Source organism: Corvus cornix, chromosome 5, assembly GCF_000738735.6.
Source record: "Corvus cornix cornix isolate S_Up_H32 chromosome 5, ASM73873v5, whole genome shotgun sequence".
In the NCBI taxonomy this organism is placed as follows: Eukaryota; Metazoa; Chordata; class Aves; order Passeriformes; family Corvidae; genus Corvus; species Corvus cornix.
In genome coordinates, this window is record NC_046335.1 from 59,471,749 (window position 1) to 59,494,045 (window position 22,297).

A 22,297-nucleotide genomic window follows, 5' to 3' on the forward strand; every position below is an offset into this window, starting at 1 on the left:
CACTCCTGACACCGTTTTGTCGCCTGCTCACAGCAGGGACATCGAGCGCGGCCCCGCCTCAGGAAGAGCCCCGGGACACCATCCCGCGGTGTCCGGCTGCGCTGCAGGCCAGGAATGCGGAGAGCCACCCAAAGCCGCTGCTGGTGCCGGTCCTGGCAGCTGCTTCTCGTGTCAGGCGCTTCCCTTTCTGCGGCACACAACAGACCCTTCCTGCCTGAGGAAGGTTTTGGGCTATTTTTAGCTTTCTGGGTGATTTAGCGATGTGTGAGCCCGAGTACACAGGAGCGTCTGGAGCCGGAACTTGTTAATGTAAAACTTGTCCTTGCGGAACCCAGAGGCCAAAAGCTGAGCTGTGCCCTGCCCTGAGCTCTGCGCCCCTGTTTTAACAAGAACGACGGAAGCCCAGCCTGGCCTGCAGAGGCGAACTCACTCACGGCAATGATAGGGACAGGTTGGCACGGGCTGACAAAAAGCAGGACAGGAGGAGTCCCCGTGCAAGGATCCCGAGGTTTTCTTTAACTCTCATGCAAGGACATTCTCCTCCTTCCCGGTGTCTGGGTCAGGGGAACGCGGTTCTCCACAGTGAGGGGTTTATTAGCACGCTCTCGGGAACTGCCGGACGCACTTTTGTTTTCTAGGAACATACCAGAGCCCGGGACTCGGAATGCAGAAGGAAGCACCGGGCGCTCGGAGCCCTCTCGCTGGTGGGAACCAGTTCGGCAAACAGGATTTTCCAGCTGAACGCTGCGGGCTCTTTGAACCCCTGTGATTTTTGCTGTCTCCCGAGGGAGGATGAGGAGCACCTTGTTCTGGGGAAGTGTTACCCTTTGTTCTCCTGCCCTCAAACGGTGCGTGACATCAGCCGAACCCTGCTCTCCACAGCACTCGCACCCGCTCCCCTTCCCCAGCCCAGCCCCGGGCTCCCAGCCGGGTGTCACATCCCGCTGTGGCCAAGGCAAGGGTACAGTGCGCCGGCATCGCTCCAGGTCCAGGAGCACACCTGGACACCAGGGAAGGGGGCAGAGGGGTGACCGAGACAAAACCCGCTCCCGGCTGGTGCCTTCAGCGCCTGTGGGGGCGAAGTTTTGGGGCTCTGTGTGGGTTTAATGTGTTAGTGCAGTTCCTGCGGGAGAATCAGGCGCTGCCGGGGTTCTTTTGGAAAGGGACGCGGGCCTTGGCGACCAGGGGGGCGGGTGCCCCCGCCCAGCCGCTCCCGGGGTTCCTGCCCAGGAGCCGTCCGGGGCGGAGACACAACCGGGAACGGGGAAGCGGCACGGCCTCAGCCCCGGCGGACTACAACTCCCGGCAGGCACCGCGCATGCGCGACAGCGGGGCGGAAGCGGGCGGAGCTCGGGCCGTGTGCCCCGCCCCCCCTGCGCCGGCCGCCATTTTGTCACCGACTTTCACCCGCCGCCCGACGGGGCGGTTTTTTTTTTCTTAAAGGAGAAGCGGCAGCCAAAAGCGGCCCCGCCGCCAGGCCCCGCCGGTACCCGCGGGCGGCGCTGCAGCCCCGCGGCACGGAGCAGCCGCGTGGGGCGGGGCGGCAAACGGCTTCCCCTGCCGGGCCTCGCCCGAGGGGCAAAGGGGCCCGGGGGCAGGCGGAGGGGGCGCAGGCAGCGGCGGCGGTAGGGAGCCCGGCGGCGCCGGGGACCGGGCGGCGGCCGCGCGGCGGACGGGCGGTCCGGGCGGCGGGGCCTGCGGGGCGGCGGCCGCGGGGGCCGCGCTCGAGTGGGCGCCGAGCGGGGCCGGCCGGGGGGGGAGCGGGAGCGCGAGCGCAGCGGCCGCGGCGGCGCCTGCGCGAGAGGCGGGCGCGAGCCCGGGGCGCGCGCGGGAGCGGCGCGCTCATTGGCCGCTCGGCGGCGGGGGGGCGGGCCCCGCCCCGGCCCGGTCGCCCATTGGCCAGGCGGCGCGCGAGCGGCGGGGAAAGGCGTGAGCGCGGCGGGCGGGGGGAGTTGGGCCCGGGGGGCGGGGGCCGTCCCCCGCGTCCCGCCTGCCGGTTGGTGGTCGCGGCCGGGGGGCGGGGCGCAGGGGCCGCGCGTGAAGGCGGGCGGCGGGCGCTGATTGGCCGCGGGCGGCGGGGGCGGGCGTGCCCGGCCGAGGGTGGAGCGCGGCCGTCCCGGCCCCGCCGCCGCCGCCGCCGCCGCCGCCCCGATGCCGGCGGGCACCGAGCAGCCGGGGGGCGCTGCCGCCGAGCCGCCGCCCGCCCCGGGACCGCCGCCCGTCGCAGACAGGCCGCCGGCTTCGGGCCGCCGCCGCCCGCCGCCACCGCCGCCCGCCGCCGATCAGGGGGAGGAGTCCAGCGGCAACCGGGTGCTGAGGGGCGGCCGGGAGCGCGGCCGCGCCGCTTCGGCCGCGGGGGGAGCCGCCGCCGCCGCCGCCGCCGCGTCCCGCCGCCGTAAGGCCGAGTATCCCCGGCGCCGGCGGAGCAGCCCCGGGGCGCGGCCGGCCGCCGAGCAGCCCGCCGCCGAGACGCCGCCCGCGGCCAGGAAGGCCCCCCGGGCCGGGTGAGTCCCTGCAGCGCCGGGCTCCGCCCGTGCCTTCCGGGGGTCGCGGCCGCGCGGGGGGGGCTGCGGGCGGCTTCTGCCCGACCCGCGTCAGCGGGCCCAGACCCCGGGGCCGCCTCCCGCCTCGGGGTGCCCCGCGTCGCCGCCCCTTTGTTCCGGCCGGGCTGGGCCGGCCCCGACGGTCCCTTCCCAGGAAGGGCAGTGTCCCGGGAATCGCCGGCTGCGCAGCGCCCTCGGGCAGCGGCCGCTGTCCCGGTGCCCCGCGGCGCCGGCGCGGTCTGGCCCCGTCTGCCGGAGGTCTGGGTGAGGGAGGCGGTGGGATCCACCTTCCCGGGGGAGATGCTGCATTCGCTGCACCTTTGATCCTGAGCGGGACACCGGAGCCTTTGGAAGTGCAGCTGTTCTGCCCTGTTCTACGCACAAAATCCCCCTGGGTCGGTCATAACTGTCCTGGGCCGGGCTGGGTCTTTGCTGCTGGATATTTCTATAGTTCCCTTCAGCTTCCTGCGGCTGCAGTAACGCACCTTGGCATGAGGGGTTGAAAACAATGATCTGACAGAGAGGCATCGGGACTTTGGGGAGCTGGGGCTCGTTTCCGTGTCATTCAGTTCCTTGTGTCTGTCTCCATCCCAGAGAGTCTGGCTCTCACACTTGCTTTTGTGTTTTTTCAGGTGTGCAGATAAAGTCGCTGGTAAAGGTAAGAGCTGAATTACTCACTCCTCGTGCTGTGTTCCATCTAGAAAGTCCGGGCTGTCCCACGGGTTAGCCAGATCCTCCTTTTGGATCTTCCTTTTAAAGAATGATTTGGTGCTGAGTGATGTGCGGTTTCTTTCTGAGGTCTCTCTCAAGATTGTGGAACTGTGATAAGCTGCTGCTGCTGTTGGCACGTGCCCAACCTGCAAAATTTTACTGTCCCAAAAAGCACTCGGGCTGTTGGAGCGTGAGGCTGGGCTGCTCCGTGGTCTGACAGTTCTTGTTGCACAGCAGTCCGAAGTAGTTGGTGAATCCTGGGCTCACTTCTGTTCTGTGCTCAGCAATATAGGTGTAGACCCTAGAGAGACCTGGGGAAGTTGTGTGGAAATCGGCACATTCAGATATTCACACTTGTTCTTTTTTAGCTTTAGTGGATTACGGATTTTTTTACGCTGATGTCTTCAGGGGTGAAAGAGAAAATTATTCAGAACTGGGGGAGTGAGTAGGGTCTGAACATGAGAGCCCCGACTGTGGGGATCTGCGACCTGGAGCAGAACTTTTGTTTTCCAGTGCAAACTGTGAACTTTGTGCATCTGTATAACAACTTCTTGTTAAAAAAAAAATACCACAAAAACCCCCACAAACAACTAAAAAGAAAAAAAAAAAAAGAAAAAAAGAGGGCTTTGCTCCTTACGTGGTGATGACTTCTGAAACAGGTCCAAGCAAAGGGCTTTGTGTAGTGTTGTTTTTGATCTGGCACCAGAGAATTGTGGCAGAATGAAGCACTGAGGAAAGGAGGTCACACACCTGTGCAGATGAATTCCCTGTTCTGCTGGAGCTGTCCGGGTTTGTTTGCCAGCAGTTGTGTCTCGGACGCTGCTGTTATTCTCGTGTTTTGGTAACTCTTTAGCTTTCCTCCTACAAGTCTTTATTCCATCTGGGTGTGGAAATCCATCACAATTCCAGCTGGCAAGGTGTGTTTTTACAGACTGAAGCAGAATTACCTACTGTGTGTTGAGCCCAGCTCCTGTGCTTTTACCCCTCACTGTGTAAAGGGTGGGCAGCATAATGTCAGAGCTTCAGCCTTTTACTTCAAAGCACAGTTGCTGAAAGGTGTAAAAAAGTTTGCTTTCATATGTGTGTAGAGTTAAGACTTCAGTGGTCATGGTTGTTTTTTTGGTTTAAGCAGAAATATTTATTGGTAGTGGTAGAAAGTGGGCAGAATATTCCCATTTTTACCCCAGGAGATGAAAGCTGTCAGTCTGAAATTCACAGGTTTGGGGGCTCTGCACTTGAGCCATTTTAGCCTCTAACTTGGGCTCTGAGAGTTTCAGCTGTGCTTGAAGGTGAGGGTGGAAAAAGCACTTGTTCAGCTTCTGGGGCTCTTTTTTTTCCCCCCGATTAGATTTGCAGCCGAAATGATGGGAGGAACAGTTGCGTGGAAATTGGCACAGGGAAGTGCTGACTTCTTCTGGGCCAGAGGAGATCGGGGTGGGGGGGTGTTTGTTTGTTTCTGGTTTGTTTTTCAGTCTGCAGAAGCACAGGAGTGGGGAAGCTGCACTCCTGTGTCTTGGCTGCACGCTGGATGGAGCCCTTGTGCACCTTGTGCTGGTTGGCGAGGACCTGGAAACGGGCCAGGAGCGTCCTCCTTGGACAGGTTGTGCAGGAGCTGGAGAGGAGCTTCTCCCTGCTCCTCCTGTTGGGCTTTAGCAGAAGTTTTTGAAGGAGCCAGAGCAGTGTAAGCAAGCAGCAGCTTTCCTTGCACAACAGGGCTTTTGGTAGCCAGGAGTCCCCTGTGCGCCTGGAAGGCACAATCCCGTTTGTCCTTTCACCTGGCTTGGAGCTGGGATAAGGTGCTGAGTGCTTCTGGTGAGGGCTTGGAATTGTGTGCTAGTGTTTCCTGAAATGGAATTGATTTTTTTTGCACTGCAGTATTAGCCTTTACTATCAACTGCTAAATCTAGTTTGGAATATTCCCTGTACAGAGCCGTGGGATCAGGCTTCCCCAGCATCCCCTGGGGAGTTCTGGCTGTGCAGGTCTGGCGGGGAGATTACAGGGAGATGAGAGCCGAAGGTGCGTGTTGTGCCACAGCCCCAGTGTGACTGTCACCACAGCGGTGTGCACGGGGGCAGCTGCAGTGTCAGCCCCTGCTCCCTGGCTATTCCCTGCCGCCTGCTTAGTCATGCAGTGGCAGGATTTCCCAACGTGTGCCCACAGGAATACTGGATGCATAAGTAGAACGTTTAATCTCAGCTTACAAACGAATTTGTGTAGCTGCAGTCGCTGTGTAGCAGAATTCACATCTGACTTCTCACAGCGCTCTGTATCCTTGTGGGAATCGTTTTCATTTTAGTCAGGAGAGTCACCTCCCTGGAAGCCTGTTCTCAAATCCAGGGGTTTGGCTAGGAAAACAGTCAGGCTCGGCAGATATAAAAGAAAACCAAAAAATTTTGAGACTCAGGTAGTACCAAATGGGTTTGTGCATAGAGGACTCACATTATACCTCAGTGTTTTATTCTTAATGCTTCATGCTCCTTTTGGGAGTGATTGCTTTCCCTTAAGGCTTTGTCAGTGTTTGGAGAGAGAAATGTCATTACTTAAAACCAAGCCTTATAAAAATGCTCTGAATTTGAATAGCTCAGACTGCCCAAACCTTCCAAGGGTTTTCCTGTGTCCCAGCTGTACAGTTCTGCAGTGCTCTGGTGGGGAAGAGCCCTTTGGATGGAGCTTTGCACTTGGATTTTTTTTCCTGAGTTTCATTTTTGTCCATGCCATTATAACAGCAGGTGTTTGGTGCCTTATCTGCTGTGTGGTTGCTGCCTTAAATCTCAGAGGCGTGCGTATGTCGTGGTGCACTTATTTTCATAACAGTTTTTTAACTTAGCAATTAGTAGTTTATTTTCCTTTCACTTAATTGCACACAGGTCTTTTCTGAGATTGTCTGCAGGGTCAGTAAGATGCTTTCAAATGCCTTTTAAGTCAAAGTTCAGCTCTGTTGAAAAGCAGAGCAGTGCCCAGAGTCTTGTCTTTTGGTTGTCTAAACAAGGCCACAACTTCACTGTTAGTGTCCTTCCAGGTTTCCTTTTCTTGTCCCTTCTCTCAGGGACTGGTGTTGGCTGACAATTTTTAATCTGTTTTTTTGTGAAGGAAAAAGAGGCAAAAATTGATTCCAAATCTAGGACTTCCCATATTTTGGGCAAAGCCTTGGTGATTGCTGATTCCAGCTGTTCCTGCAGCTGAACACTTGACAGAGAGAAGTTTCTTGGTGCAGCCCTGACTGCTTGGATAGGGACCATGTTGGGAGGGTCTAGAGTTGGAAGGTTTTTCAGCTCACAGCTCTGTATCACTCTGCGAGTTCTGCTGCAAAGTAAATACTTGATGCATCTCCGGGTGGGGTTTGGGACGTACCTGGGTATTCTCAGCGCGTAAAAATGCCCTGAATCTGTTCGATAGCCGTGCTGAAGCAGAGGAAGTAGGAAGGAGACATCCTGGGAAAAGGCTTATCAAAGACCTTCACTTCAGAGGAAGGAAGCAGAGCTGCTGGGTGAGGGGTGTGCTCTGTCCGGGTGTGTTCTGAGGCAGGTCTGCTTCAGACCTGCGAGCCTGATTTTTACAGTGATGAGTAATCAGCTGAATGCGTGATCTCCCAAGGGAATACAGCTCTTCCAGAGCAGCAGCGTGTGCTATCCCTGGCAACACGGTAGTGGTTGAGGGGGGAGTTTCTAGAGGATGGTTTCAAGTGTCTTTGGGTTTGATTTAGCGTTCAAAAACCTGAGATGTTCACCATGAGGACTGAGAACATGGCAGCAGTCACACCTTGAGGTCTGCTAAAGAAAGCCAAGAAGGTGCAGTTCATGCTCTGGTGCTGAGGTTTATACGTGTAAGACATCAACTTGATGGTTTACAACAGAATGTTATGCCTCACATCTGGGATTCCAGTCAGACTTTTCCAGCCAAATGTTGCTTATTCCCACCCTGTTAATCGAGGATCAGACAGCGAGTAATGCAAAGCAAACTACATGCTAGGAGAAAAAGGATCGTTTGGCTCAGAAGGCTTGATGCAAAACTGGATGTTGCAGGTTGGGAGGGATCAGAGACGCTGTGGATGCCCTATCCCTGGAAGTGTTCCAGGGCAGGTTGGACAGGGCTTGGAGCAACCTGAACTAGTGGCAGGGGTTGAAATAAGGTGAGATTTAAGGTCCCTTCCAGCCCAAACCATTCTGTGATCATCCGTAACATTACAAAAGGCATTGAGTTCCTGGAGGCCCAGTGTCACAGCAAGCACCAAAAAGTGAGATCGAATGAACTGTACTTGGGAATTTTAGTTTTTAAGGGACTGACTTGCTCACAAGACATTTCAGCCAGCTCTGTTATCTTGCCAAAGCATGTTTGGAGACCAGCCATGAGCCAAAAGGAAACCACCTGTACAAGCTGTAAATAAGCTTGGAGACCTCAGGCTAAGAGCGTTGGTGATGCCTTTTGCTTTAGCGCAGCACCAGACACATCCGGCTCAGATCCCTCAGGGATGTTTCCAGGTGTACAACTCCAGTGAAGTATATGTTTGGGGGATTCTCTCAACATGACTTTTCACATGGCCTGACTTTGAAGCTGGCCTTTCATAAAGCACTTGCTGAGGTTTATGAGTGTCTCTTTTGTTGTGCTTAGAGCCAGCAAATCGTTGTCTTAGAAGCCTTTATCCGAGGGAAAATATAAGCAGCTTTTAAATAGTAGTGTCTTTCCTTAGAGGGAATGTGAGGAGAGTTTTAAGGGAAGGTTTTCTGAGGTAAGGGCCTGGGGAGTGTCCTGGCTCAGCAGAGAAGGCTGAGCAGGTTCCCACAGTGGGCAGGGGCCGCCGTCATTTAAGGTGTGATTTAATGACAGGATTTAGGCATTTTTTCTACTATGATGAAAGAGACTGCAACGGCTGTTTCAGCTCCCAAAGAAGAGAAGGAAGAGGAGGAGGTGTCCAGCGTGCTCAGCCATGGCTCTCCCGTGGGCACGGCCCGGCCCAGCCGGAGCTGGCGCAGCAGCCGGACGGCGGCCGCCGCTCGCCAGCGTGACTCCGAGAATTCCCGCGCCTCCCGATCCAAGGCGAGCTCCCTGCAGCTCGTCTGCAAGTCGGAGCCCAACGCCGACCAGCTGGAGTACGGTACGTGGCACGGAAGGCCCGGGCACGGCTGCGGGGTCACTCTGGGCATGTGGCTGGTGCTGGCGTGGGGCTGCTTGTCACGGGTGCCTTCTGCCACCAGCACTCCCAGCTCTGAATGCCGACGGAGCCGTGAGACAGATGAGCTCACTGCAGCGAACACACTTTGAAACCTAATGGTGACTTTTCCTTTCAGTGGTCACAGAAGAGCATCAGTGTCCAGATGGAGTCAGGTAGGATACGTCATTTTGTGGTGTTTCTTCGGGCCTGAGTTGCTTGAAAATAAAACGTTTGTGTGAAACGTCCTGTGGGACCCAGTGTAGCTCTGTGTCCTTTGGTCCCTGGTCTTTGCATTTCCAGCGTGCACTGCAGATGTCAGGAGATACTGTAGAGAAACGGATAGTAAGATTTGACCTGGGCATTCCACCTGCTAGCTGTGTTGCCGTGGGTGGGTGGCTTCAGGAGGGGACACTGCTCTCGCCTGTTTTGGTTGTCGCTGTGCTCCTTGGTCAGTGCAAGCTGTGCAACCTTTTCCCAGTCCTGCGGGATGGGGAAGTCCTGTGTAACAGTGTCCTTCCCATCCTGGGGCATGGTGCACAGGCATTCTTGCAGTAGTGGCCAAGCTGTTGCTGCCAAAGTCCTCTCTTCTCCTTTTCTCCCAGCAGCGATGATGATGAGATGCTCATCAGTGAGGAAGAAGTTCCCTTCAAAGATGATCCCAGAGATGAGACCTACAAGCCCCACCTAGAGAAGTATATTGGATTATGGATTTACTGGGGATTTAGACCGAAAAAAATAATGGGCATGTTACCTGAATTAGCTTAATATGCCCCAAAGCACCTGTGCTAGTTGATCTGGTTCTAAACATTGCCTGCATTGGCCAGAACTGTTCTTCTCTCTGGACTGAAGCCTTTAGAGCCTTGCTGGCTGCTGGGTGCTTCCTTAAGCCTGGTTCTTACTTCTGCTTGAAAGCGGCACTTGAAGAATAGACCTGAACTTGGGTCCAGTTTTTGTTTAAGTCTTTGTAAAAAGCAGGCAGTGGGAAGAGTATTGGAGTAATGTGTTGTATTTGTGTCTTTGCAGGGAAGCACCAAAGCAAAGGAGAAAAGCTAGCAAGGGGAAAGAGGAAAAAGAAAGGCAGAAGGAGATTAAAGTGGAAGTGAAAGAAGAGAACGAGTTTCAGGAGGATGAAGAACCACCAAGGAAGTGAGTAAACTCTGCAGATACACATGCCAGTGTGTGTGCTGTGTATTTTGCATTCTTGCTGATGTACAACAGTGTTTAATTGTTGTTGGTTGCCCCCGCCTCCTCCTCCGGGCCTGAGAGCTGATGGGGCAGCACTGTTTATCCTGTGCCCTCACATCTTGCCTGTGTTCAGCCACAAAAATTCAGAGTTTAGCTTAAGTGGAGGGGTTTTTCATCATCCTGTGGTTAGTCAGCCTCCCTGGGTGTGACCACACAGTGGGAAATACTTCAGGGTGTCCTTACAGTGGGTTCTATTGTGATGCCTGAAGTGCATCCCAAAAGCCAGTGTGAGAGGGCAGCGTTCCTGCTGTGTGCTGGGGGCAGACACTGGGAGATCTTGTCACTGGAATACCTTGTGTGTGTGGTTAAGTGTCCTTTTTGTACATATGGGAGTACACCAGAGCTCAGGAAAATCGGCTGTTTTCCCCTTGCTTTTGAGAAGTAAAACAACAAACTTTTGCCACCCAGTCAGTCGCCAGTGGCTCGACACCTTCGGGTGTGCTGCCGCTGGAACTCACGGCTGAAGCATTCCTCCTGGCAACAGAGGGGGATTGGTTTATGTGACTGTGTCAAGGCCATTCTTTGGGGTAATGGGAGGGGAAAAAAAGGAAAAGGAGCTGGTTTCATACCTCAGCTCCTCTCTGAGTGGTTGGAATAGCCCGGGCTCCCTCTGCTGACCTGCCGTGCACTGCTGGTGTAATTTCTCTTGCTGTTCCTGAGCTGCTGCTGATTGACAGTGGAGAGGAGTGAGGAGGCTGATATTTTGAGAATATTTTTGTCTGTTGGAGACTGCTTTCTGAGGCTTGAGGTTTTCGTTGTTTGAATCAGACACTACTTTTTTGTGCGTAATAAAACCTGTAGCTCCTCTGAGGGCTTGGCTTGAATGCTGAGTGTGTGTTCAGCGTGTTCCTGGCTGGCCATCGATACAGACGTCTCAGCAGAGTCTAGAAGATACTTCCATCAATCTGCTCCAAGTGTCTCTGCAGCAATGGGGTCAGGCAGGCCCAGCTGGGCAGAGCTGTGGCTTGGGAGGCTGCAGTTTACATGTGAGCACAGGTCTGCTCAGACAGAGCCCAGATTTTTGTCTTGACAGGTACAGAAGCTGCTGTGGCTAAGTCAGAGGCCTGTAAAATAGCTGCTGGGTCATTAATCCCATTCTTCCTGATCAAGCAGATGGATGTTTTCCCACGGTGTGGAATGTTCCCCAACAGAGCAGAGGAAATAGGGTGCACTGTTGGTTCTAGACCACGTTGGCAAAATTACACGTTTATGAAAAATGCATTAGGAAGCAGGAAGGATTGAGAGGGCAGACCACGTGAAGCATTTATTTCTCTGGAATTCTCTGTCTCTCTGAATCTGTCTCCAGCTTGCACTCAGTTTTTTTTCTAGACCATGTAGTTAATGAGGCAATACAGCATACACTTCAAAGTCTCTGCCCACTGCTAATGTAAAGAAGCTTCTCTCAGTCCTGTTTCTGTATCCCTGTTACAGGAGGGGAAGGAGGAGAAAGGATGACAAGAGCCCAAGGCTGCCCAAGAGAAGGTAAGTGATGCTCTCAGCCCAGTTCTGTTCTGCAGACTTGCTTCCCTTGTGTCCTGCATGCAGATGTGGTTTGTCCCAAAGCCATCTCTCTGCCTTAAAGGGAATAAAAACCAAAAATAGCAGCATGCCTTGTCTTCCCTCTTTTCCTTCCCCTGTGGATGTGGGTTTGATTCCTTCCAAGTGAACCAGCCCCCTCCCCACTTCTCAGTCGATCCCTCCTGTGGTATTGCCCAGCAGTAAGGTTTTGTGTCTCCTGAGGTTTTCCCAGCTCTAGGGAGAGCCCTCGAGTAGTGCCAGGACAGGAGGTGGCTCTTGGACAGCAGCTCTGTCACAGCCCAGGCAGGGGTTTTGGAGCAATAGTTCTCTGCTGTGCTTGCACTTGTTATTTGTGGCATCAGAGGCGTCAGCCCCTCACAGACACAGAGAATTGTGATTCTAAGTAGAATGTATATAGAACCTTTATCTATAGAATCACCTGATCATATAAGCAGCCAAGCACTCTGGCCCTCTCCTTGCCGATTTCCCAGGAAGAAGCCTCCGATCCAGTATGTCCGCTGTGAGATGGAAGGCTGCGGCACGGTCCTGGCTCACCCACGGTACCTGCAGGTTGGTGGAGGTGTTCACTTCCTCTGTGGCACATGGGAGGGCAGGGAAGGGGTGCTTGGAACGGGCAGCTAAGCACTGGCACTCACACCCCTTCCTGACATCGTTGTTTTGGAAGACTTAATTGTGGCCAGTTGCGGCCGTGTGTATGAGTGTCTGTCAGGTTGCAGGTCCACGTGTGTTTTATTTTCCAGTGGAGATCTAAACTTGAGTGAAGCTCAGCTGTTCACTCAGCCATGTACAGTCTGCAAACTTCCACTTTTTCTTTCCAGCATCACATAAAATATCAGCACTTACTGAAGAAAAAATACGTGTGTCCTCATCCCTCCTGCGGTCGGCTGTTCCGGCTCCAGAAGCAGCTCCTGCGGCATGCCAAACATCACACAGGTACAGGGGGGTGGGAAATAGACACAAACTCCTCTTCAGGTCAGTGAACAGACAGGGGGAAAAAGGGAAAAGCCTCTAGGACTTCTGGGGAGGGTGAAGCCAAGTCAGGTGGCATAGATTTGCAGCAGCAGGGTATTGCTGTCTTGTGGATTAACGTCTTTTAAGGAAATGAAAGAGATAGACTACAGAGGTTTTAATTCTCCTTCTGGCAAGCATCACTCAGGGGCTCTGTAGAGGAATAAACGTCTGCAGATAAAGATTTATCCCAATTTACCAGTCTTTCAGTGTTGGTCAGCGTGGATAATTAGCTCTTAGCAGAGTCTTAATCATGCCTCGCCTCTCCAGATCAGTGGCTGCGGTGTGTCGTGGGACACCTCCTCCTTTGCTGTGCCTCCCAGAACTTGTAGTTCTGCTCCTTCTTGGGCAGCTTTACTGCACCACCTGAGTGTTGGGAAAGGGAGCAGGTCTGTGGGAGAGCAATGCTCAACTGCTGCTGTCTTTCAGATCAAAGGGATTACATCTGCGAGTACTGCGCCCGGGCCTTCAAGAGCTCCCACAACTTGGCGGTGCACCGGATGATCCACACGGGCGAGAAGCCCTTGCAGTGAGTACCTCTGCCTGTACCTCGCCCTCCTGCTCTGAGGGACCCCCGAAACTCCCGTTGCAGAGCTGCCCTGAAGTCAGGGCCGGGGCCTGTTCCTGGTGTCCCGGCTCTCTTTGAACGCACACTTGTGTCAGCTGCTCCTCGGGGCAGTGTCTCGGTGCAGATCTGGGGAACGTAAGCCCTCAGTAGGTAAAACCAGAGCAGGAGCTGCAGTGACATGAGCGAGCCCCTGCTGTTTTCCTGGGCTGCCACCTCGCTACTGCTGTCCCTATGAGCATGTGTGGACGTCCCTTTGTTGTGACCTCCTCGCTGTCCCCTCGCAGGTGCGAGATCTGCGGATTCACCTGCCGGCAGAAGGCTTCCCTCAACTGGCACATGAAGAAGCACGATGCAGATTCCTTCTACCAGTTCTCCTGCAATATTTGTGGCAAGAAATTCGAGAAGAAGGACAGCGTCGTGGCCCACAAAGCCAAGAGCCACCCCGAAGTGCTCATTGCTGAAGCACTGGCTGCCAACGCGGGTGCCCTGATCACCAGCACGGATATCCTGGGCACTAATCCCGAGGCCATCGTGCCGCCCACGGATGGCCAGGGCCTCCCGCTGCTCCCCGACCCCCTGGGCAGTGCTCCCCCAGCAGACTGCCTGCTGCTGAGCTCGGAGGGGATGCCAAAGCCCTACTGTGGCGGGGCAGAGCGCGTGAGCCTGGTGGCCGACGGCAAGCTCTTCGTGGGCAGCGGCAGCGGCGCGAACCCAGAGGGGCTGGTCATGAACACAGAGATGCTGGGAGCCAGCACAGAGGTGCTCATCGAAGATTCAGATTCCACTGGACCCTAGTGGCGGGGGAGCACCCGGGTGCTGGGACAGTTGGGACTCTGTATTTAAAAGGAAAAGGAAAGAAAAAAAAAGGAGGAGGCACTTACTGAAAGAGAGGAAAGTTAAACAAAACTTACAATACTAGTAAATAACTGAAGGGTCTGCTCCCCTCCAGCGCGGATCACAGCACATCCTCTTTCTCCCAACCACTTCTCTCTCTCCCACGGCCCCTTTGTGGAAAGGGGCACGTGCTGCCGTTGCCAGAGCAAGTTGGATTGAGCGGTGGATTTCTCCAAGGGAGGGGGCACTGCCGAAACCCTTCGCTCTACCCCAAAGCATTTGCCTTTCTGGCTCCTTGGCGTGGCCCCGCTGGCAAACAAAAAGGCATTGGACATGCTCCGGAGAAGTTCCTTAGGACTCCCTCTGCCCCCGGCCCCGACTTCTATGCACCGCTGCACTCTGGTCCTTGCAGTCTCCTCCTTCCTTGCCGGGGCTGGGAGTTTGGCACTTTAGCCCCTCGGCAGGGTGAGCTGTGAAGCAGCAGCGCACGTCCCGCTCCCACCGCGCTCCCCTGCTCCAGCCCTGGCAGGAAGTGGAGGGAGGGAACGCCCTGGCTCGTAGATCGTGTTTGCTCGGAGAGGCCCGGGGGCTACAGGAGCCCTGCGTGGGAGAGGCGAGGAGGAGCATCCCAGTTTGACGACAGTAATTTGCACTTTGAACATGCTTCGTTTTTGTGTTGTGGTAACAAGATTCCTTATTTATTGTTTAAAAAAGGGTCGGTATTTTTTAGTTCTGTTCTTAGGGGGCGGGGGTGGAAGGGGTTCAGGCTGTTTCCCAGTAGGCTCCAGTGCAGGGAGCTCCAGTGCCGGCGTGCCAGCAGCTGGGAGAGCCGAGGTGAAGGCAGCGCTCTGGAGTCAGATGTGTCTCGCAGCTCTTCCAGAGTAGAGGGAGAGCCCCTGGAGAAGAGCCTGTGTGCAGTGGGAGTCTCGGCAGCAGCGTGTTAGCAGGAGGATGAGGTGAGTGATGGGCTGTCCCTCCCTCCCTCCCAGCTCCGGGTGAGCTCCTCGCATTACATGCCCGTTTTGCCTCCAGCCTTTCGGGGAAGGACGTGTTTAGCCAGGAGCTTGTCCTTGTGACTCGGGACAGCCGAGCGCTGCTTGCTGCTGGGGGACGTGGCGCTCCTCATCGGACTCTGCCTCTCCTTTCCAGGTCTAGACAAAGATGCAGTTAAGCAGGGACTGGATATGGTTTTCTCAGGCTTGTTTATCCAAGGCAATAGATTGACAGGGGACTAAGGGGCTGTCAGCTTCTCTCCCCGCCCCCGTTTTGGGGGGGGGGTGGTGTTGTGTAGCCATGTTCTGAAAGCTTCTCTCTTCTGCACAGACACCCCAGCTTTCCCTGAAACGTGGTGGGTCAGGCGTTGCCTGCTGGTGTAGTTAGGGCAGCTTTGAGCCCTTGGAAAAGTTTACATAGGATAAGATGTGTCTGCTATGGAGACTTGGATTTTTTTTTGCTCTTCTCTGAAACTTTGCGTGGAGATTCAGTGGCCTTGAATTCGTAGCGGTTTTGGAAGAGGTGAAGAATAACCTGGCTTTTTTCGTTTGCTTGTTTTTTGGTTGGGTTTCTGGGGTTGGGAGCAGGGCTGAAGTATCTTGTCTGAGCACAAGATCAGCTGAGTTGGTCTGTAGCACACAGCAGCTTGTTGAAGTCGGGTACCTGGGGTCTGGAAAACCGCAATAAAAACGCGGAATTTAACTGGATTAACAGGAAACTGACTCTGAACACCCACTCTGTCCCCTGTGATGCCTGGAAATCCAGCTGTGGCCCAAACATGACGGCTTTCCTTGGGCCGTTTGTCCTGGTTTGCCCCCTCCCTCCTCCCCTTCCCTCTTACACTGATACCTTTGTCAGAGCAAGTTGAAGCACTTCCTGGTGTTGGGGCGGATCGAGGCTGAGCAGTTGCGTGTCCTGTGCCTTGTGGCAGCAGCCTGGCTGGGGTGAGGGCCCAGCAGCACACCTGGTGGCAGCTCCGCGTTGGAATGGTGTTAAGCTTCCTTCAGTTGGGATGATCCAGCGTCTCGCTTGGATTGCTTTACTGTGGTTTCCAGCAGGAAACGTTCTGGGTGGCAGCTGGTCCCCTCCCCCTGCAGACTGGAGAGGGGCAGCTAGACTAGAGGCCAGCAGTTCAGTTCAGTGCGGGGCTTCTCTCTGGGGACACTTGCCGGCCCTCGGGGCTGCTGGAGCTGCGTCTCTGCTGGGCCTTGTGCCCGGGGGAGGTGCGGGGTGGGCAGAGCCTTGCGCGGACACTAAAGGAGAGCTCGGGGGTTGGTTGGTCGAGGGATGGCACTAAAACGCCTTTGGGCCAAGGGCTTGCTGACCTCTGGTGACCCAGCATTTGGCGCTGGGCTCGGGGCTGGGGGAGGCTGCCTCATCCCACATCCGCCCCAGCGGAGCAGGGTTTGCCCCTGGCTGCACTTCTGGGATGCAAAATCAAACATTTCCTTTGCTTCCCGGCCTGGACACCTCTGATCCTTTTCGCTCCCCCCCCCCCCCCCACCCTTCCATGACACCTCTTGTAGCTGTCCCTTTTCTTTTTCTGGCCATGGCCAGGTGCCTGTCTGTCCTCTAACCACAGCCTGCTCGCCCCTGGTGCAGGAGAGATGTGTAGCTCCCTTCCCATGCCCCTCTGAAGCTCTAAAACTGACACAGCCCTCCTGCAGCTCCTCCTCCCCTCGATGTCTCTCCTTCACTCGCATGCAGTTTGCTTCAATAAATTATTGTAGTAGTTTGCAATAAACTTTTTTGTATTTTTTCCCCCTGTATTTATTTTTTTTTCTCCTCCCTGGGAGGGATCGGAGGGGGCATGGGGCCCTTTGGCACGGGCAGCACTTCGGGGACCCTGGGCCACCGGGCTGGGACTGGGGGCTACTGTGGCCAGGGGCTCCCCAAGCTCAGCAGCTTCTGCAGTAGCCACGGGGTGGCAGGGAGGCTGCTGGGTGTATGGGGACCCCCCAGCCCTGGGACCCCCAGCCAGGCACACTATGGAATTCATGGGAAGCTGCTTTTCAACTCCTGGGGTTTTTTTCCCTCTTGCTCTGGGTAATGCATAACCAAAATAAAACATACTGAGGAAAAACCAACCCAGCCCGAAGGACTGTTTTTGTCTTGGTGCGTGCAGCTCACCTGTGGGGTGGCCGGTGTTGTCCTGGGGTGGCTGGGACATCTTTCCCTATCTGCAGCCCCTCTTTAGGGCAGGACCCCTCTGGGAGAGCGGGGTTAGAAGTGACAGATCGTTTTGCCAGGGGTTTGGTTTGCAGTTTGGCCTGGGGCTGCTGTGCCATGTCCAGCCTGGGGGCTGCCCTCGAGCATTGCTCGACGCTCAGGCCCCAGCCGGCTGCCAGGGCTGAGGTGTTGAGCAATGTCCGGGCTTTGCTCACCTCTTCCCGGCAGTGGGTTCCCGAGCTCTGGAATGAGTCGAGGGATTAGCGTGCTGCTAATCTCACTGTGTGGCTGGGAGGGAGGAGTGGGTCAGCCGGGGCTGGGAGCCTGTTGCTGCCGAGCCAGACGCTTCTGGGCAAGGCACTTGGAGTAGCGATGCGTGGGGGAATTAGGGAAATAATCTGTCGCTGTTGATCCCAGAGGCGGGAATTTGCAGCGCGGTGCCAAGCCCCAGGCACGGAAGAGGGGGAGAGCCAGGCCAGCGGACGTGTGAGCGGAGCTCCCGGCTGGAATGCACCAGCTCAGCAAGGGATTGTCCTCGCCGGGCCGGGCGGGTGCTGCGCCCGGAGCCTGGTGGCCGTGACAGCTGCTCGGACCATGGCGGCCGCAGACAGCCCCTCCACTGCCCTCCGGCGCCGCGACCTCTGCAGCCGTGGCATCCGCCTGGCCGGGAAGATGCGCGCGGACGTCGTCGACCTCCTGGACACCTACGTGAGTTTGCCCCGATCCTTCCCAGCCGCGAGGCTGGGAGCACTGGTGGGACGTGGGCAGCGGCAGGACTCTGACCCCTGGCAGGGATGGGGCACGGAGTGCTGCTGGATCGGGGCCTGCCGACGCACCTGGGCGAGACTCGGACAGCTTGCACTGCCCCGACACCTGCAGGGCTCAGGGCTGCGGCTCCTGCCTCCGCTGATCCCCGGCGGGTCTCACCCTGCAGGTGGAGCAGCAGGGCTTGGACGCCTCGGCCACCGTGGCGGCGCTGGAGGGGGTGCCGCTGGCGGCGGTGGAGCGCTGGGACGAGCAGACGGGCACGCAGCGGCTGCTGGAGAACCTGGCGGCCTACCGCGCCTTCCGCGCCCTGCTGGCCCAGATGCTGGAGGAGCAGCGGGAGCAGCTGGGTGAGGCCGACGCGGGCCTGGGCCGGGCACTGGCAGCCGTCCTGCTCCAGGTCTCGGCCTTCGCCTACCACCTCGAGGAGCTGCTGCGGCTGGAGAGCCGCGGGATCCCCGGCGAGGAGGGGACGGGCCGCCGCCCCCGCCGCGCCTCAGCCTCTTCGAGCAGAAGCTGCGGGGCCTGGGCGTGCTGCGGGAGCTGGCCCAGTGGGCCGTGAGGTCTGCGCGGGACCTGCGGCAGCTCGCCAAGCCCAGCCCGGCCACCGGCACAGCCACCCGGCCTGGCCGAGAGCCCCTGAAGGCGAGCACGGAGCGGGGGTCTTGGGTGCCGCTGGGGCTCCTTGCCCACCCTCTCAGAGGGCAGCTGACAGCGAAGGAGGGGGACGGGGAGGGGAGGGGCCGTGTCATTAATCCCCGTGCTTTTAGTGCTGCTCCCTGTGGGGAAACTGAGGCACAGGCCGCAGTCTACCCTGGAGGGAGCGGGGATCCTCAAGGGGTCCTTGGGCTTTTCCTGCTGGGCGGTTGAATTATTCCCCGGGAAGCAGCTTTGCTGCTCGCCCCAAGGCCTGGATGCCGTGACCAGCAGCGCTGCCCTTGTCTTGGGAATTTGGACGCTTCCTATGGCAGGCGGAAGCTGCCTTTGGGGCTCTTGCAGATGCAGGGCAGGAGCGAAGGGACAGAAAAGCATCACCCGGTGAAAGGAGTCTTGAGACCTGCCCCCCACCTGCAAGGCACAAGGCTTGGCCTCCTGCACGTGGACTCTTTCCTTCTGCCCATCTTGTGTTGGCTGCTCATTGAATTTCTGCTCTAACTGCTTGGGGGCTTTTTGGGGAGGGGGGGAAGCAGGGATGCGGTCAGGAGGGGAACTCTTAACTCTTGGACACGATAATGGAGAGGATCTTTTAACTGAAAGGGGATCTTTTAGCTGTGATTCAGAAGCCCCTCTGCAAGGAGGTTGGTGCCTACAGGGGTTATTTTAGGACTGGGAACGGCATGGGAGAATCTAACAGCCCCAACCACATCGCTCACTCTGTGGAGTGCTGGGACTGGTTTCACAGCTTCCTGGGCCACGATTCTCCTGCCAACTGGATGTGATGGCTGCTGGCTGCCGAGTGAATAAAAGGGCTGGGAGATCTACCAGGGTGATGTACTTCTTGGGGGGAGGCGGGGCAGCCAGCCTCACCAGAGAGTCTGGGCTGCCCAGTTCCCACTCCAGGGAAGGGTCTGTCCCAGTGGGGTGAGAGGTTTGGGGGGAGGCGACCCACCGGGAGGCCATGGGGAAGACGAAGGAGCTGGGGATGAAGGAGATGGTGGGAGGACGTGGCGGGGGTCACAGGGGCTGTGCCCTGCCCTGGTGTGGCCCTGCCTTCCTCCCTGGGCTGTGAGAGGACAGGCAGCATGGAGGGAGACAGGGGCCACGGAGTGGGGAGGAGGCGGGAGACATGCCCGGCTGGCCCCGCACAAAGCGGCTTTGTGGCGGCGGGTGCGGACAGCACTGGGCACAGCGCCTGCCCCAGCACCAGCAGCGTCTGCACAGGCACGGGGGCCCTGGGAGCACAAAGAGCAGCCCGGGGCAGAGCCCTCAGTGCCATCCTGCCCACCCCACTGGCCACGTCGGGGCACACAGGGCCGCAGGGCTGGGGCAAGGGGGGTTTGATGTGGTCTGTTGTTTTATGGGTGATGCCTGAGAGGAAGAACATACACCTTCTTCATTGCCACTCACTGCCTGCCCTCAGCTTGGCAGCTCAGACTGGATTATTTCAATCTTTATGCTTCCCTGCGCTCAGGAATAACAATTTATGGCCATTATTTTTTTTCAGGATTAGTCAAAGCAAGTCCCTTTTCTGACAAGTGTTTTTCTTGCCTGCTGCTGTATGCTTGAAGCCACCTTGCTCTTCTCCCCTTGCACCCTCCAGCTCAGCAGTGGCTGGGTGCTCGCACCCTCCTCACCTTCCTGCGGGGGGGGGCACGGACATCTGGAGGGTGTCCTTGAACCTCACCACCCGACCAGGTGGGAACAGACTCCTTTTCTCCAGCGGCACAGGCCGGGTACGAGGTGACCTTCAGGTCCCTGGGAGCCGGCCAGGGCTGCAACTCGATCCTCCCACATCAGCTGCTGGCAGAGAGCTGAGCTCGGTGCTGCACTTGCACTCCAGGATGGAAGCAGCAACGGAGACCCAAGGTGGACAATGGTGTTGCCCCAGGGACTTCCCTGGGCTTTTGCAACCTTCCTTACTCCTTCCCTGTTACCTTGCCAGCTGGGTGCACCTGCGTTTGTGGAGCAGGCGCCACGCTCGGGAATGGCCACCCTAACCAGAAACAACGGGAAAAAGCAATCCGTTAATCCAAACCTCCGCACTCCGGCTGAGCAAGAGGCTCCGGCTCCCGGCCTTTCCCTGCCAGCCAGCCCCCACCGTGCCGTGCAGAGGCGGTGACGTCTGAGCTGGCTGGGTTTTAATGCCGTTTTTCAGCTGCAGCCCTGAGGGAATCACCAGTGAAGTGATTTGGCGAGGACAGGGGCGCCCGGCAGCTGAGCTCCCGTGGTGCCAGGAGGCTCTTGGATTTGCTTTGCCATGGATTGAAGTGAAGCTGATCCGGGTGGCTGAAGGAGACTGAAGCCGTTCATTTTGGAATCAGAAATTAGGAGTTTGAGGGGAGGACAGTTGTACCCGTGTGGCTAATGCTGCTGAGGACCCCTGCAATGGCCTCCTGCAAACTGAGAACCCCCCAAAAACATCCAACTTTGTGCTTTGGGAAGAGAGAAATGGTTGGCAGTGCTGGTGGGAACAGGGAAGCGGGGTGGGGGGAGGGAGGGCTGCGCTCCCAAATTGCAGCAGGGATGGAGCCACCAAAAGCAACCCATGGATGTGTTTAATTTCGAAATAATAAATGTTTTTAGGGCTTAACATGCGGATGGGCACGCTTTGTTGGGGTTGGAAAGGTTTCAAGCTGACTGAGGCTGCTCCCTGACCTCAGGCCTTGGTGCAGGGTGAGAATGGATTTGCCCCTTGCCCGTGGGGCACCAGAGGCCGGCGGGGTTCAGCTGTGCTGGTCCCACTGCTTCACCCACAGTCCCACGCCAGCACTGCAGTGCTGGCTCCTGACTTCTTGATCCTGAGCTGGAGCTGGGGGGGGTGGGTGGATGTTCACCAACACTTTCCTTTTTTAATAGCAGGAAAGCCTTTTCCTCCTGCCTGAGTCAGCGGAAAGGATTTCCCCGGGTTTCCCCGTCGTGGCCTTGGCTGCACTTGTCTGCCTCGAAGGAACAGGTGAAAACCCAGAGGAGTGGCTCTCTGTGGCTGTGCTGCTTTCCTGGGAAGGGCCAGGAGCCCTCCCTCCTTGCAGGAAAGTGTGCCTCGAGCGTAGCCCCGCGTGTCTCTCCAAGTGTGAGCTGGAAAAAAGGAGAACTTCTGCGGTTCACCTCATCCTCTCTCACCACCGCGCCCGCCAGCTGGCATCACCTCAGTTAGTCCCCACCTGTTCCTTCCCCCTTTTTCATCCCTTCGTTTTTTCCTCTCCTTGGATCCTGTCTAATGGTTTCTCACCACAAGCACCACTGGCAGGCACTCGGCAGGATGGGCAGTGCCTGGGAAACAGGTTTGGCGGGAGAGGAGCTTCGCCACCTGCCTGGAGATGAGCTGCCTCCAAGCCGAGGTGGGCCATGGACTGGGGGATTTCCTGGTGCTGCAAAACCTGGGACACCGGTGCAATTTGTACAGTGCTCCCAAACCAGGAAAGTCCATGTGTCTAATACCCAAGGAAATCAGTGTTTGCTGTGTCTGAGCACAGGAGCATGATAGGAGGTGAGACCAGTCTGTCACCACTATCCTGCCATTCAGGGCTGCTCTGGGAAGCTGCTTACGGGGCTCCGTGGAAAAACAAGCTCAGGAATGTTTTCCTGGCCTGCAGGGAAGGGCCAGCAGTCCAGCGCTGCTCCGGTCCGGGGGTTGCCACAGCACAGAGGTGCCCACGTCACAGCAGGGAGCAGCCAGGCAGGCAGCTGGGAGAGCTGGGGTGCAGGAGCTGGGGCTACGGCCCACGTGCCCCTCAGACAGGAGGCAGCTTTGGGCTTTGAAGCCATTTTTGCGTGTCACGGGCCACGGGCAAGGGCAGCTCAGGGGGCCACTTCCTGAAGAAGCTCTTGGACCACATTTCTCTGTCACAGCACATGCAGCAGGATCCCTGTGACCCACCAGCACCCTGAATCCCATCGCTGGCAGGCAGGGGCTGCGGGTCCCCACGAGGATGGGTGCGCATCAGGGGCTCCCTGGGCTGCACACCTGGTTAGGGGTATGGGGGGGAGGGGGGTCTTCGGGCTGCAGGGCGGGGATACAGGACATGGAGAGGGGTCCAGGGGGGCAGGGCAGGGATACAGGGACATTGAGAGGGGTCCCAGGGGGGCAGGGCGGGGGTACAGGGACATTGAGA

At 57.1% G+C, this 22,297-nt stretch overlaps 2 protein-coding genes across 3 annotated transcripts; both read left to right on the forward strand.

Moving 5' to 3' along the window:
* The first annotated feature begins 685 nt into the window (after positions 1 to 685).
* ZFP91 (ZFP91 zinc finger protein, atypical E3 ubiquitin ligase) lies at positions 686 to 16,678 on the forward strand. 2 transcript variants are annotated; one of them, XM_039553461.1, is made up of 11 exons: positions 686 to 848; positions 3,176 to 3,201; positions 8,132 to 8,347; positions 8,541 to 8,577; positions 9,007 to 9,096; positions 9,428 to 9,550; positions 11,081 to 11,131; positions 11,659 to 11,737; positions 12,007 to 12,121; positions 12,626 to 12,725; positions 13,049 to 16,678. In XM_039553461.1, the coding sequence occupies exons 1-11, from the start codon at positions 793 to 795 to the stop codon at positions 13,557 to 13,559; spliced, it is 1,404 nt and encodes a 467-aa protein (XP_039409395.1). In that variant the 5' UTR covers positions 686 to 792; the 3' UTR covers positions 13,560 to 16,678. The 2 variants fall into 2 exon arrangements, with proteins under 2 accessions (XP_039409395.1, XP_039409396.1); XM_039553462.1 differs by having other exon boundaries at positions 769 to 848; positions 9,010 to 9,096.
* On the forward strand, positions 14,466 to 19,006 carry CNTF (ciliary neurotrophic factor). The gene is given in 4 exon segments (XM_039553465.1): positions 14,466 to 14,554; positions 17,178 to 17,468; positions 17,695 to 17,998; positions 18,001 to 19,006. Coding segments are annotated over 3 exon segments (813 nt in total). The 5' UTR covers positions 14,466 to 14,554; positions 17,178 to 17,354; the 3' UTR covers positions 18,396 to 19,006.
* Positions 19,007 to 22,297: the final 3,291 nt, after the last annotated feature.